Below are 16,637 nucleotides of genomic sequence, written 5' to 3'. Positions count from 1 at the left end.
AAGGCTGGGCAAGAGAATGTGTGCAAAGAAGTGGGTACCAACAAGGGAGACCAAGGAGACAGCTGGGGCAGTGAGCCTGCTAGAGACAGAAAGAAAAGCACCCTAGAGAGCAGCAGAGAAGGTGGGAAAATATAACTGAGATTAAGAGCAAAAATGAAATGAAGAGGAAAGAATAAGAACAAATGGGAGGTGTCCCAGAAACTGGTGAAAACAGGAAGGCACTTTGGCAATTACAAATCAAGATTTAAAATGAAGACCTGTTCATTATACATATTTCTTTGGTAAATTTTTGTCCCTATTTTGAGCCACTTTATCTAATGAAGTGTTTTTCTTAATGTCATACAAATGACTCAGTGATAAGCAAAAGTGAATGAGGTAAGAGAACTGGCAGTTCTGGAGCACACACCTGTAAGGCTTCATGAGCTACCTGGTAACCAGTCACAGATTACCAACTCCTCTGCCACCCTTTACACTAAGGAAGCGGTGCTTTGTGAGATTTTGTTTTGTTTTTCATATTGTTTTGTTTTTAATTTGGGTAAAATTTACATAAAATATATACAGTTCCTAAGGGTTCAAGGAGTTTCCATAGGTGTACATACCAGTATGGCTACCACCCAAAGCAAAACATGGAACATTTCCATGGCTTCAGAGAAGTTCCCAGGCCCTTCCAATCAATTTCCCCCCCACACACAAACAATTACTGTTTAACTTCAATCAGAATTGATCGCTCACCCCCTATGCCCATCCTCTTCTGGCTGCAGTGATGGTAGCCAGAGTAATGTTATCTTGGAGGCCAGCCTGGATGACATCTCTTTAAAGGCTAATTCTCAGCCCATGTAGAGAAGAGGGCAGAGTGGTCACCACATTTACCAATGATATCTTATAAATGCTTATGGACTTTAATGCTAATTATCTTAAACAATAATCAAGAGTTCTATAAAGATGAACAAAGTCCCACCGACCTACGAGGTGCACACAGAACACCAACATGCATTTCAGCTGTCTATGACCAATGATTATTCTTTCTCATTAAAACACACTCACCTGGCTATTTGGATCTCCAAGTAAATTACATATATGTGGCACAATCTTGCTTAGTGTCAAAGTATGTGCTCCAGAGCTGAAAACAAAAGGAATGTTTTATTGTTGGTGAGAACAGAGAACAGAAAGAAGCTACTCTGCTCAAACTCACCTCTCGCTCTCCGTCCCCCAGGTCCTGTTTACTACCTCACACCCAGGACCTCCCCTTCCCACCTTCCCCATCGTTTTCCCACCTGGTTCTAAAATAAATGTGCTGGGGTGTCCCCTTTGCAGAGTTCAAAACCATTAGTGCTTCTCATTGACATGTCCTCTCCCTGGTACTCAGGCTCTCTCCAATCTGGCTCCAAACCCTTAAGGCCAAGTGAGAGCTTTAGCCTTTCCCAGTCTTGTTTATCTCCCATATAGTTGCCTCTGCATTACTATTTTGTCACCTAATGGTTCCCATTTTGTCCAGCTCGGCATACTCAACTAAACTGGAAGTCCCTCAATTCTCCATCTGCGCACAGCTTGATGCTACAACAGTCAGGTAATAATGGCTGAATGAAAAGACTATGATAAAACAGCTGCAGAGCATTTCAACTAAACACTGCCCTGTGGGAGAATATTTATTTACAACAGTACACCATCATAAATGCTGTCACAAATATCCTTTGTGAATACAACTCTCTCTGGTAATCCGGTTGCTTCCTAAGGATAAATTCCTAAAAGTGAAACTACTGTGATCAAAGGCTAGAAACATTTTTTAAAAGCTTCCAATATGTATGGCCAAATTTAATAGCACTGAAAAGGCTAACACATTTAGAGTGAAAAAATTTACATTCTAATATAAATGTTATAATCCCAATTTTGTTTTTAAAAATAATCTAACTTTACAGCCTCTAATAAAATGCACCACAGTTAATAGTGATTAGTTATCTGAAGGTGGTACAATTAGAGGTAAACATTATTTTCTTCTTTATGTAAATTTTCTATAACATATACAATATTACTTTCACAATCAGAAAAAGTGTTTTGTAATTTTTAATTTTACAAAACCTCTCCTACAAATAAGCACACAAAAAATGTTCAGCGCTGTGAGGTACTGATAAAAGTGACACTCAAACGGGTAAGAAATGATTAGCAGCAAAAGAGAATGTCGTAAGTAGGTTAAGAAAACTTTTAAGAGGGGCTAGAGACACAGATTGTCAGAGCTGAGGAATATTTATCACCTAGGAAATTGTGGCTGAAGACATGAGACTGAAGACATAAACAGTCAGAGATAACCCAGAGTGTGAGGGACGCCCATCATGGAATATTTATCACCTGGGAACTATGCATGGTCAGTGAGATGAGGAAATTTACTCATGAACTAATTGCTACCCTTAGGTGATTTAGTCAATCGCATTGGATTGTAACTCTGAAGTATGGGGGGGGGGGGGGGGGGGGTGGAGAGAAAAGGGAAGGAGAGGAAAAAGGAGTTAATTGCATTTAAGATAAAAAGCAGCCTGCTTTAAGCCCTGGTGCGCTCCCTTTGTTAGGCTGCACCCGGACTTGCAAATCCGTGAATAAACAAATGCCTCATTTACTGCTTAAGTCCTGTGTCCTGGTGTTTTACTGTGAGCATTTCTCATAGCATCAACAGTCATTAAGGAAATACAAATTCAAAACACAATGAAATGTCACCAGATATGTATCAAAATGGCTAACATTAAAAACAGTAATAACATTCAATGCTAGCAAGGATATGAAAAAAAATTGATTCTTTCATACATTGCTGGTAGAAATATAAAATGATATAGAAAACTCAGGAAAATAGTTTGGGAGTTTCTTTTAAAACTAAAAATCAACTTACCAAATGAGCAGCAATTACACTGACCCAAGAGAAATGAAAGCTGATGGTGAAACAGAAACTTGTACATGCGTTCATGGCCACTTTATTTGTAATAGCCAAAAACTGTAAATGATTCCAAATGTCCTTCAACAGGTAAATAATTAAACAAATTGTGATACCTCTATGCCATGGAATTCTACTCAGCAATAAGAAGAAATGAACTATTGTTTAATCAACAACATATATGCAACCTCAAGGAGAGTATGTGGAGTGAAAAAAGCCAGTCTCAAAGGATTACACTATATGTGTTTCCATTTATGAGGCGGAACCCCCAAAAGAACCTGGAATTATCTTCTGGAGGGTGGGCCCCTTGTAGTGCAGGCTTCCTCTGCAAGGTGAGTGTTCTAGGAACCCATGTGTATCAGTGTACCAGCTGGCGTTGTTGTGAGAGGCTGCATTTAGCTTCAGTTAATTTTTTTTGAAGACTCTTTCAACGCGTTTGCCCATATCATGATGGGTGATCTACAAGTGCACCTGCCCATACCATGCTGAGTGTTTAGCAGTTTTTGACCAAAAACAGCATGACCCCTTTGCCCACCCTCCCTATTCATCTGATCTTGCCCAGAGCAACATTTTTTTTGTTTCCTCACATAAAAAAAGTGCTCAAAGGGAACTGTCTTGCAGATATGGAAGAGGCATAACAAAAAAACAGAAGCACTAAAAGGCATCAAAACTGCCGAGTTCAAAATCTGTTTTGAGCAGTGGAAAAAATGTCTCAATAGATGCACTGCATCAAATGGAGAGTACATTGAAGTTGACTGAAGTTTGAACATGTAAGAATAAATACACAATTTTTAGTAAGTAAAATATGGGTATGGGGGGGGGGGGTTCACCCCTCATACATAACATTCTTTTCATGTCATGGAGATAGAGAACAGATTCGTGGTTGCCAGAGATCAGGGACTGACTACAAAGGGACAGCGTGAGAGAGCCTGGGATGAAGGACAGGTTTGTACCTTGACAGTGGTGATAGGTACATGGAGCTACACATGTGACAGAACTGTGCAGAACTGCACACACATGTGTGATTGGAGGAATCTGAATAAGCTATGTGGATTGTATCAATATCAATTTCCTAGTGTTGTCATTGCATAGGCAAGATGATAACCTTGGGAGACAGTGGGGAAGAGGGGGTGCATAGCACCTCCCAGTACAGTTGTCTGCAACTTCTTGAAATCCATCGTTATTCCAAAATAAAAATAAAAAAGCTCAGCCAAGGAAACCCTCAGTCCCCACGCAGACTTACGCATTGAGTGTAGCAATAAGGCAGACACATGTGCCTTCCCGAGTCCTGAAATTCTTGTGCTTGAAGCCTCCCAGCATTCGGTCCCACACATACTGCAGACGGCAAAGGGCAGGTGAAAAGAGAAGAGGAAGAGACTTCTGCATTTTTTTTATTCATAGGGGGCCAAGTTAGTCCCAGCCACTACCAACCCATTTAGTTATCTCAAGGGCATACTGAAAAATGGCAACTTACATTTGTAATCAAATTAAGTTTTTTCAAAACACATTCCCCTATATAATTGCATTTAATTCTCCGATGACCCTAAAAGGAGGTATAGCTGTCCCCATTTTATGGGTGAGAAAAGGGACACCAAAAAAGCTTGGGTGACTTCGAAGATGACACACTCATATTGCTCTCAGCCTGGAGCAGTTGTCTATACCCTACCCACAAGTCAAGTATCTGCTCATCTTTTGAAGCCAGTCTAGTTTTTACCATCCCTGGGAAAACTTTTTCTGATGACCGCCCCCCCCAAAACAATGGACAGTTGAACCCTTGAAAGCGGGGGCGCATCCCTCTGTTTGTCTGTCTCAGCAGCGCCAGCTCACTAGAAGACAGAGACCAAGGCTCCAGCCAGGCCTCCTAACACCCCAAGTACCACAATCGCTCTTAAAACACAGTATCAATTACGTAACTGAGCTTGAGTCTATGGATTAAACCAAGCACTCAAAACCCATGTTAAATCCACTTATTTATTCAAAATATATCCTTTGCTATTTATTATTTATTTAAATATGGGGTGGGCAAATAGACGCTATGAAAATGTTCATCTGAAATACATCAGATTAGAAGAAATAAAGTCTTTCTACATGGAGTAACCCACTGATGTTAGGAGAATACACACACGCCAGCTGGCCACAAAACGCTTCCCTTGTCCTACCTGGGGACTAGCAGCTTGATCCATGATCTTTAGCAGCAGAGTCTGGTCTTGCTCCCTCACGGAGTCTTTAGCATCTCCCAGTCTGTCTATTAAACTTGGCAGCACTAGAAATCAAAACGGAAACTGATCAAATGAATACCCGTTGGGGTGGGGTATGAGGTTACCACCAACTGTTGATATTTCAATTAACTGGGAAGACAAAATCCTGGCCTAAATGAGGTCCCTCATCTAAAACCACCAATTCCACCAGTACTGCTCTCCTTGTTAAAATCTTTGGGAACTACTTTAAGAATCAGCAAGATCTTTTTTGCATGGGCATACTATTTGTCTTCTTCTTTACCACATCTTCCTCCAGTCAGCTCCCAATATATTCTTATGCTGGTGATATATTAAACTGGATGTCAATGGAATACCTTGGCAGGAAAGAATCAACACCAAAGGAAATTTAGGTGCATAAGAGAGAAGGGCTCCAGCCTATTTGATTGGGGGTACAGAAAGAGCAAGCACTTATACCTCGATCTATGTTTTGTCTACACCATGTGTTTTAATTTTACATAACACACACACACACAGGCTTATCAGACAGAATCCAGCTCTCTTACTCCTCTTCCATACATGTGGGGTGTGGGACACTGGCTAGTGCAAATATCTACCAGAGGTCAGCTTCTTTTAAGAGTCTAAGAACCTTTCTTCTACAAGAGATATTTCTGAACAATTCAGCTAATTTAGGAGGAAAATGGAACACTATTAGAACGCTGAATTTCTAAAAGTGAGGAAAATGGAACACTATTAAAACGCTGAATTTCTAAAAGTGAGGAAAATGGAACACTATTAAAATACTGAATTTCTAAAAGTAAGGAGTTTTTTATTTATAGATGGACACTTAGTTCCAGAATGGGAAAACAGTTCTTAACTTTAACCGAAGGAGCACACTAACCAGAAAGTTAACAGAAAATAACAAATACACATATAGCAATTGAAACGGAGGCATCCATAAGGAAATACTTGCACACACTTATCTGCTTAGTGCTTACGCTGTCATTATAAAATCCCAGAGATCAGGAATTCAGAGATGACTAAATCATATCTAAATCTATGAAACCCGTGGTTAATTTCATTTTACTGGCATATTGTTTTCTCTTCAAAATAAGAAAATGATCATTTGCTACACACTTGTAATGACATTTACAATCAAAGTGAAAATGGCGCTGGTCAGGTTAGAGAGTTGTCCCAATACCCATCCCAGTCAGGGCACATACGAGAAATCAACCAATGAATGCACAAGTAAGTGTAACAATAAATCAATGTTCCTTTTTCTCTCTCTCTATAAGTAATTTTTTTTTAAGTGACAATAATACCAGCAATTATCTGGAGAAAATACAACTGCATGAGATTTGCAGGACTTCTCAAAGGAGGAACGTCTCTCGGAAGTTCGGGGACAAATACGACCCGGTTGCCACTAAAATGTGACAGCTAATTTGTGTAAGAAATAAAAGCATCATCAGTAATACTTCGTACTAAAGCACAAAGGTTGGAAGAAGCCAACAGAAAAGTACTGGGCAGCGATGCCAGCAGATGCAGTAAGGCCACGAGATCAAGGCCAGTGGGTCCGGGGTGAGCCCAGGAGCGGAGGGCAGGAAGTGGCACAGCCCCAGCAGGAGGTGACTGGAGGAAGGGGCTGGGGTGTTGGCAGGGGGCTGAGAGGACTAGAGGGGACGGGAGAGGGGCAGGAAGGGACAGGAAGGGTGCTAGCTGGGAGCGTTGGGCACAGCTAACTGGAGGAATAGGGGAGACCGAGGGAAGGCTGGAGGCAAGAGAGTGGAGAGTCTAGGGACCCGCCCCACACTTGCCCACAGCTCACCTGTGCCGATCTGCGCCTTGAACCGATCCTGCAGCCGGGTGACCAGCGCAGACAGGATGTCCATCCCCAGAAGAACCACCTGCAATGAATGGGAAACACCGGGACCCTGTCAGCCGCCAGCAAGGAGCCCAGGGCCCTAGCCCCGCAGCGCCCGGAACGCCCCCACCTTTCCGGCTCAGGCGCCGTCCGAGTCCAGAGAGCGCATGCCAGAGCGCATGCCGACTGGAGAGATTAAACTGGTTATCAGCGGAGGGCTGTACAGAAGACCCATTTACGGTTTCAGTGGGAAATGGTCGGTGACGAAAAACGAAATAAAAAGCTGCCACAGCCCGGCCACATCCCAGGAGCTAAGCCAGCTGCAGAGCCACAAAAATAAGACGCAGCCCCGCCCCCTGTTGGCCCCGCCCCGGCGAGGAGTGTATATGCAAATAATATCGCGGGAGGAGCGTGGCCTTCTGGGTAAAACAGAGGGGCCACTTCGTTCTCTCAGAAGCCTCAGAAAACAAGGAGTCGGAGTTTTGCTTCGGGGACCTGTGGTCAGCTTACATACACTAACTAACGGACGACTACGCCGGGGACTTGAAAATTAGTCACCACAACCTTACCAGGTATTGGCCAATTCTCCTTGCAGCGCACGCACAAACCAAACCAACCATCCTTTTCTTGGGGTTGCGTTACTGTCCAATGAACGAATAGTGAGGATAGTACTGCTAACGCCTTAACAACACACTCGCATCAATTAAAGCTCTGCTTTTCTTTGGTGCAATTTTTGGAAAAAAGAAACACACGCTCTTTTTTTCCACAAATTCTGAGTTAAAAAGCAAATCCAAAATGTAGATTTAAAAACTAGTGCTATGGTATTTCCGCGTTTAACCAACAGATGGCAAACAGAGCCCGTGTGGACTTCACCTTATACTGTTTCTCAGCTATAAACTTACTCTGGCTTGTAGACTACACGTGTACTTCTAAACATGTAGATACCTCGCTTTATAAGCAGTTAACATGATTTACTAGGCTATTGATCCATTTATGGAAAGACCCATTAGATATCAGAAAAGTAATGGCAATACAAATTCTTTTTCCATAGGAAGCAGTTTTGCATTGTGTAATTTTGTTAAAACATGCTTTGAAAATAGAGCTGGAGCACAGTCTAGGTTTCATACAAAACAACAAATGAAATAAACTCAAGCAATGGTAATTATGATTCCTTGCATCTGCCTGCCCCTGTGTTTTGCAACTAATATTAAAAGCAAAAACTGCAGGCTTTTCCATTCAACTTTGAATCCACTGCTTCAAAACTGAAGGAATCAAAATTTACCCAATAATCAGCATAATACATAAACTGTCCTTGCAAAGAACTGGCGATTTGATATTAAAGGAAATAATTTTAAATGTTTTTATAAAGAGGACTTTGGTTTATAAACAGTTTTTTAAAATATGTAATGGTATAAAACTTCAAAATAATGACTTTATTCATGAGCTAGAGGATTAAGTACCACATTTTGATGGTAAGTCCCTCAACTTTAAAGTGACAAACATTACCTCAGCCAGGTAATCAAAGTTAACAATGGTCATAAATTATGTTGATATTATGTGTGCTGAACATGTGATTAAAATGGCATTTTGCATCAGAGGTTGTCCTCAATAGCCATAAGCCTGGCCTATTGTAAGAAAAACGTAAAATTCAAATAGAGGAACATCCTACAAAATACCATACCAGTACTACTTAAAAACAAAGTTATCAAAAGCAAGGGAAGTCATAAATTGTCACAGCCAAGAGGAATCCAGGGAGACATGTAATGTGGTATCCTGGATGCAATCCTGTAACAGATAAAGGACATTAGATAAAAACTAAGGAAACCTAAATAAACTGACTTCATTAATAATAATGTATCAATATCGGTTTATTTTTTGTAACAAATAAACCATGCTAATGTTAGGTGTCTATAATAGGGAGACTGGGTGGGGATAGGTGCCTATAATAGGGAGACTGGGTGGGGATACATGGAGACTCCTCACTACTTTCGTAATTTTTCCATAAATTCAAAACTGTTATACAAATTAAAGTTGTTGTTTTTTAAAAAAAAGAGCAACCTATCAATTAATTGGAACTGGCTTTTCCCTGATAAAATCCTAAGCATCGGATGATTGCATTACTAGTTGGGGGTAAAGTGTTGCTATTCACTACAGAAACATTAATAATGCTGCCTTCTTTTCTCCCACATCTCTTCATAATTCATTCAATACTAAGGTGTAAGTGGACTACTGTATTTTCAGATATAACAGTCCATGTCAAACAGGGACTCCCCTGTTTCTGTAACAAGGGTACATCAGAGAAGGAAAACTCTGACTCCAAAAAACCTCCGCTGCCTTGCGGCATACCTCTTCAGGGGAAAGGCTAAGGGAGTAAACCCCGACAGAAAATCCGGAGCCGGAGTCCCTAAGGCGGTTTGACGTTGTAGTCAACACCGGCAACTCCTGCGGCGCACCTGAAGCCAAGCTGTATTGACTCCGTCTTTCCCTTGGACCCTTCAGCTGCGAAGAGAGGGGGGGTCTGCTGCATGGGCAACAGCAGACCCTCCATATCACCCTGCCCAGGCTCTGTAGCTTCAGCGTCATCGCAAGATGTCGATTCAACACGGGAGGAGACAGATACCGTGTCACTCCCGAGTCGGACTGCACAGCCATTCTCGGCGGTGCAGATAGACTCCTAAGAAGCTACACCATCGTCTCTCGAGACGGACGGCTGCCAACGACGAGTCCATGTCAGTTAACCTACCCGTGGAATTTGGGGGAACACAACTTTAAGCTCTTCCAGGATGGATGGAGGTTTAATTGGTAGGTCTCACCAAAATAGGCCTAGCTAAGTCCTAGACAGTAAGTCAAAATGTCTTGCCCAGATAAACTGGGGAGTCCAGAGACTCTCCAAGAAGACTGGGTTGGCAGAAACAGTACACAGTCCCAAGCACCTTTACAACAGAATGCACAATTGGACTTTGGAAATAAGCAGAGGGATTTGTACATAATTGTCTAGTTCACCCTGTGTCACAGTTCCAGTGGGCAAGACATGGAATCATCACCCATGCATGTTTATCTTCACAGTTCAGAACCTTCTCCTGTTTCCAATTCCCTATCAGAGAAGGGAATAAATTAATAAAGTCATTGCTCAGAAGACCACTCTAATTATTAGCTGTGAAGCCTTTCTGTACCTCAGTTTCCTCACCTGTAAAATGAGGGAAACTGTTAACAGCTACCTCACTACCTCATAGGTCACTGTGTGCATGTGAAATGCTTGAGATGGCACTTGATGCATGATATGGGCTAAACTATCGACATGCTGGCTACTAGCACTGCCATTTACCATGGGTAATAGGTACTAATCACTAGTCCTATGGAGGCCTATGATTCCTGAGGACAAAGGGCTGGGGCTGGCAGAGAAGGCTTCCCAGAAAGGATTACATCGCATGATGTAGTTTTAAAAACTAGTCTCACACCAAAGGAAGAGAAAACCTCCAAGCAGAGGGAAGAGCCTGTGCTAAGGGGGGAGGAATGAGATATCTGCCACAGATGACCAGAGGTGGAGCAGAGAGGGGTTGGAAGTCACATGGCAGCCAGTTCCACAAGGCCCTCAGACATGTCTTGAAGACAGTGAAGGACTTACTGAAGAGCGGTCCTGGAAAAGGGAGAGTGACAGAGGAGCTGGACCTTTCAGACAGGGCACTGTGACCACCATGAGGAAGATGGCCTGAGAGAGAGAGAGAAGAGGCAGGGAGGGGTAAGGCTCACACCCAGTATTTACTGTCTTTAATACTTTTCATTAAGCCATTAACTGTGCAATACCCTTGAGCACCTCCTCCAATATTCCACTTAATATTCATTTTTAAAATTTATTTATTTATTTGTGAGAGAGATGTGGAGAGGGGAGCAAGAGAGAAACATCAATTTGTTGTGCCACTGATTTATGAATTCATTGTTGGATTCTTGTTATGTGTCCTGACTGGGGATCAAACCTGCAACCTTGCTGTACCAGGACAACACTCTAAGCAAGTGAACTACCTGGCCAGGGCTCCATTTAATTTTCTGAGTTTATGGTTGTTTCCCCAGATAAACATTGTTTGAATGTAAGGAATACTATGACTCACAGTCCCTCAAAATTTTCATAATATATAGCACAATTCAGGGTACATGGAAGGTGATCAGTAAACTCCTATTTTATCGACTAGTAATAAATTAATCTGGAACGGGTGAGTTCTCAAGGTCCAATGCAGTTCCTTTGTCCTACAACTTTTTTTAAAAAAACATGTTTTTAAAAGGAGGTAATGGCTAAATAATGTAAACTAATCCTCATGTCAAAAACAACTAAAAATGCTGAATATAACATAAAAGAACATCTGCTTGAAAACATCAGAGAACTAAGAAGGCACAGAAGAATTACCAGGTTATAAAACATAAGAAAACTAAAATTCAGAGAGAGAAGCATACAGCAAATGATCCACTTTTGGCCTAGGGCCATTTATATCTGAGAAAGAGAAAACGAGGAACTGAAAATCACTTTGGATCATCACGGGTCTAGGAGAACAAAGGTTGGATTCCAAAGCCCTCAAATATTGTTGGCCCAGATAACCCCCTCAACTGGGGCTGGAAATCCAAATGGCTATATCCTAGGAGAACGAATTGGAAATAAAATAGCCTTCAGATGGACCACTGATCAGTTTCCAAGAATCTGGGTGGCTGAGAAAAATGATATCAGATGGAAGTGATCTTTGATGGCTGGTACCCTAAAGCCTCTGACAGATAAAAACAGAAATCATTTCTGGATGGAGAGAAGATCATCCTAGTCTAGTCCTCAATTTACTGTTATAAATAATTCTCAAACACAATGTCCAAAGCACAACCAAAGATAACCAGGCACACAGGACAACTATAAAAACTACCAGAAACAGAGATCCACATGAACTATGCATTGAGAATAATTAGAAAAAGACATTAAAATAACAATTCTTAGTACGTTTAAGAAGATAAAACACATGACTAAATTTGGGGCAGAGGAATGACAACTTTTGAAAAGTGACCTACATTTTTAAAAGAGCCAAACAACACAATATCTAAAGTAAGTACTGACTAAGTGGATTTAAAACCACATTGGATATAGATGGAGAAAGAATTAAACAGGAAACAAAGTCTGCAGAAAAAATTATAATGAAGCAGAAAAGCAAAAGCATGGAACATTCAAAACAGTGGGTAAGAGACAAAGGATAGAGAAGAACTAGCATGAGTTTGAATGGAGTTCAAAAAGATAAGCCACAGTATGTAAAAAGTAACAGCTCACACCCATTTGGATCACTATTATCAAAAGAAAAGAAAAAGAATAACAAGTGTTGGTGAGGACGTAGAAAAATCAGAATGTAAAATATAAAACAGTGCAGCTGCTGTGGAAAATGGTATGGTGGTTCCTCAAAATATTAAATAAGAATTACCACATGATCCAGCAACTTCACTCGTGGGTATAAACCCAAAAGACGTGAAAGCCAGAATTCCAACAGATACTTGCACACCCATGTTCCTAGCAGCATTATTCACAACAGTCAAAAGGTGGAAGCAAACCAAGCATCAAATCAAGAATCATACTCAATGATGAAATGCTGAAAATTTTCATTTTATATGGGAAACAAGACAAAAATGTCCAACTGATACAGAGATCCGATCAGATTACTGGGGAGAGGTAGGGAGGGGCCATCTGAGGAGGCAAAGGTAAACAGTCTAGGATGAGATTGGCTGAGAAGCTGAATGCCTCCAGAGTGCATAGAATTATAGGCTAAAAGATTTGACATAAAAGAGGGCTAGCTCTCTGGCTCGGAGGCTCCTGGACTGGCTCTCTGTGGCTCTCGGGCTCTTCTTCCTCGAGGCTGCCTGGATGATTGTGCTGCAGCTGCCTGCATTTCCCAGCGGATGGTATTCTGCATGGGGAGGAACTCTGGGCACAGCCTAGGATCAGACTGGCCTGGTGGAGAGTAGGTTTATTCTTTGAATGTTCTAGAGGGAATTAACTCTGAGGCAGAGGCCTGTCATCCTTACAAAACGGTGTAACTTTTGTAGCTTATGCTGTTTTAGTTTGTAAACTAACCCTATAGTAATAAGATAATTAAAACTAAAAGGGGGAAATGATAAGAGAACCCAGGTGTTAAGAGTTTAGCCTTAGTTGATAGGTTTAAGTGATTAAAGCTATGACTTGACAGGCTTAAGTGACTGCTTTTGAAAAAAAGACTCCTTTCCTTTACTACCAAATCTTTGGTTCTGGAATTTTGCCTAGAGGATGGTGGCGGACAGCGGAATCCCAATTACTGTTCGGCAACAGCAATGGCAACCCAGATGGGACTCTACATGCCTGTGGTTAGTCGACCCCAAGGGTGGGACTATGGGTTTCCCAGTCTCCGGGAATTCCTCTGCATGCTCAATCAAGGGTGCTGGCCACCCAAATATATATAAGCTGACTGGTGAGAAGGAAACAGGTCTGGGAAAAGGCTGTGAATCAAGGTCCAGGTATGGACTGCTTTGGGGAAGCCCTTGTGTGAGGGACCACGGTTTGTGAGATTGTTTAGCAAAAGATTTGCTTGTGAGTACTGTTGGAATAATGGAGTCATGGATACCAATTTTCTTAATATGTTCTCAGGTTTTTTGGATTTTTCTGGTTATAGCTTTTGTCCTGTATGTCTGGGGCAATAAGGGAAGTTCTATGCTAGCTCCTAGAGGGAGCCCACTAGGTAATATTTTCAAGTACTAGGAGTTATGTACTGCTATTATCCAATGTCAAGGAGGTAGTGATTAATTCCTATAATACCATGTGGCCTACACATGTTCTGGATTGTGAGGAAAGGAGGTCTGTGCATGGCTCTCTAAGTTACTGTACCACCACGCAATTGAAACGGTATTGCCAACAGTTAGACAGATGGGATGAAACCTGTTATGTCAATGCATTTATGTTATTGCATAATAGGGTTTTACCAAGGACAGAAAATTGCTTGATGGTACAAAGAAGAGAGGAGACCTCAAAACCTCTTCAAGATAGTAAAGACACAGGAAGAAAGAGAGAATGAGATAAACCTCATCAACGTTCTGAACCCAGGGGACCCAGAGTTGGTTGCAGGAGGAGCTTTCTCACTACCATCCCCTTCACACGTTGCCCCTAAAATAAGAGACCAGAGCCAATTGCTCCACCCTTGTACGATAAGGGATGGGTCACACCCTCAAAGACATGTCAGGGAGCATCCCTATCCAGAGCAACGCAGTTTCCTTTAAGGCAATATCCTATAGGTGGATTAAATCTGCAAGGCCAGCCTGCTGGCTATTATTGGGCCCAAACTCCGTTCTCCACTACACACTTCTACTGAATTGGAAGAATTCCAACCCCTCATATAGAGATGATCCCCAGAAGATGGCAGATCTTATCGCCTCCATTTTTGCCACTCATCATGCAAATGTTAACTGCAAATGAGAGACGGCTCATTATAAATAGGGCTAATGAAGAGGCCTGATGCCTCCAACAAGAGACTCCTGATGGGACCCTCAACACAGCTGGGGCAATTCCCTTGACAGAGACTAACTGGAACTCAAATGGTGGGGTCAAGCCTTCCTGGGCATTACAGAAAGTATATACTGGAAGGGCTTAAGAAGGGGGTCCCCAAACAAAAGAACCTAAATATGATACTGGTTGTTCAGCAAAAACCAGGTGAGGACCCTTATGAATTTTAAGAGAGAATCTATCAGGGCTATATATAAAGCACTCTGAAGCTGACCCAGAGACACCAAAAAATATGAGGATGGTAAACATGACTTTCAGTGGGCAAAGTGCCCTGAATATCAGGAAGAAACTCCAGAAGTTAAAATGGGGCATTGGGAATAAATCCCCCTCACTGGTAGACACAGCCTTTAAAGTTTACAATGCCCAGGAAGCGAGGCCATGATGTCCTCAGAAACAGGGTGCCAAGGCCAAAGGAGGAAGCAGGACTCTAAAGGAAGAGAAGAGGCCCAACAGGTGCCAATCAAAGTTCCTATTGCAAGGAGGAGGGCCATTGGAGGAATGACTGCCCAAACCGAAAGGAAAAAATAGAAATGAGAACCCTCACTGAGAAATGCTGTAAAGGGGACAGGAGCCTGATGACAAATGAGGAGGCCCGGGGGCTCCTTTGGACATCCCCTGATCTATTACTATTTCCCCACAGAAGCCCCAGGTACAGGTGATGGTGGAGGACAAGCCAACTGATTTCCTTGTAGATACAGGAGCTACATACTCAGTGTTGAATAAGAAATTACCTAAGAAAAGTTCAAATGCAGTAATCGTTTACTGGAATGACTGGACATTTACAAAAACAGGCATTCTCTCAACCCCTAGAATGCCAGCTTGGGGATCAGAGGATTGTACATAGTTTTCTCAACATGCCAGACTGTCCTATTCCATTGCTGGGCCAAGATTTTCATTGCAAATTACATGCAAATAACATTTTCTCCTGAAAAGCAGCAACTATGTACAAAGGTCCTGCTGGAGCACGCTCACCAGCTCTAGGCACTCCTGACTACCCGAGCAGGTTCTGGAGGTGAATTCTTCCCACTGAGATCTATGAGCAGGTCGATCAAACCATCTGGGATGACTAGAACCCCAGGTAAAGCAGCTGATGTCCAACCCATAAAAGTTAACCTAAAGGAGGGGTGAACATCCCATGGAAGAAGCAGTATGCCCTTAAAAAGGAGGCTTTGGACGGGATTCAGCTAATATTGCAAAGGTTTTTAAAATCAGGACTAATTCAGCCATGCCAGTCTCCCTATTTTACTTCCATTTTGCCAGTCAAAAAACCTCACTGACAAATATCAGTTGCTACAGGATCTTAAAGCCATAAATCACATTGTTCAGGACATTCAACCTACAGTACCCAACTGCTATACTCTTTTGACCATGGTGCCTGGGGATAGTAAATGGGTTTAAGTCTTAGACTTAAAAGATGCCTTTTTCTTTATCCCAATAGACGAACAGGCTCAACTACTGTTTGCCTTTAAATGATAGGACCCTGAAATAAAAGCCACGCACCACTACTGCTGGACAGTGCTGCCACAAGAATTTAAGAACTCCCTGGCTATATTTGGGGAAACACCAGCAAAAGACTTAAGGGATGTTCAATTGAAATCAGGAGTTCTTTTGTAATATATAGATGACATATTGATAGCCAGCAGCACCAATGAGGACTGTTTGCTCAACACCATCACAGTCCTACCTCATTTGGCAAAAAGGGGATATAAAGTGTAGGCCCACAAGGTCCAGATTTGCAAACAGGAGGTGGCATATCTGGGATTCCAACTGAAACAACATAGTAGGAGCTTGATGACAGATCAAAAGCAAGCAATTGTGACACCAAAAATCCCAGAGAATCAAAGGCAGCTTCATGGGTTCTTAGGGATTACAGGGTTTTGCCAAATTTGGATTCCAAACTTCGGGCTTATAGCGAAGCCACTGTACAATTCCTTAAAAGGACTGGACTCTGAACCCTTCCAATGCACAAGGGAGTGTCAGGTAGCAATTGATACCTTAAAGGAAAAGCTAGTTTCAGCTCCTGCATTAGTATTGCCCAAATTACAGAAGCCTTTCAAATTGTACGTTCATGAAAGGCAAGAGGATTGGACAGGGGGTATTAACCCAGACTCTGAGAAATATACC

At 42.0% G+C, this 16,637-nt stretch overlaps 1 protein-coding gene, 1 non-coding gene and 1 pseudogene across 21 annotated transcripts in view; 2 read left to right on the top strand and 1 right to left on the bottom strand.

The window, feature by feature from the left end:
- Positions 1-16,637, bottom strand: part of CLASP1 (cytoplasmic linker associated protein 1) — a 336,932-nt gene that overhangs the window by 195,036 nt on the left and 125,259 nt on the right. For 19 of the 20 annotated variants that reach the window (XM_090279150.1, XM_090279145.1, XM_090279172.1 and 16 more), the window contains 4 exons: positions 6,935-7,013; positions 5,074-5,177; positions 4,158-4,249; positions 1,045-1,120 (listed from right to left, as the gene is read on the bottom strand). In XM_090279150.1, coding sequence (XP_090135276.1) covers positions 1,045-1,120; positions 4,158-4,249; positions 5,074-5,177; positions 6,935-7,013 — 351 coding nt within the window. Of the gene's footprint in view, positions 1-1,044; positions 1,121-4,157; positions 4,250-5,073; positions 5,178-6,934; positions 7,014-7,100; positions 7,143-16,637 lie in introns of those variants that run through there. The other variant, XM_090279207.1, reaches the window with a different exon arrangement.
- The window catches only part of LOC150021836 (uncharacterized), a 28,378-nt pseudogene continuing 18,890 nt past the window's right edge, over positions 7,150-16,637 (top strand).
- Positions 7,586-7,711, top strand: LOC150021837 (U4atac minor spliceosomal RNA). Its single transcript, XR_016513810.1, has one exon. It is a non-coding gene; the product is annotated as a U4atac minor spliceosomal RNA (small nuclear RNA).

This window comes from Furipterus horrens, unplaced genomic scaffold (assembly GCF_987537825.1).
Source record: "Furipterus horrens unplaced genomic scaffold, mFurHor1.1.pri manual_scaffold_1, whole genome shotgun sequence".
Taxonomy (NCBI): domain Eukaryota; kingdom Metazoa; phylum Chordata; class Mammalia; order Chiroptera; family Furipteridae; genus Furipterus; species Furipterus horrens.
Note: the sequence above shows the minus strand (reverse complement) of the source record. Positions and strands in the feature narration are given on the sequence as shown.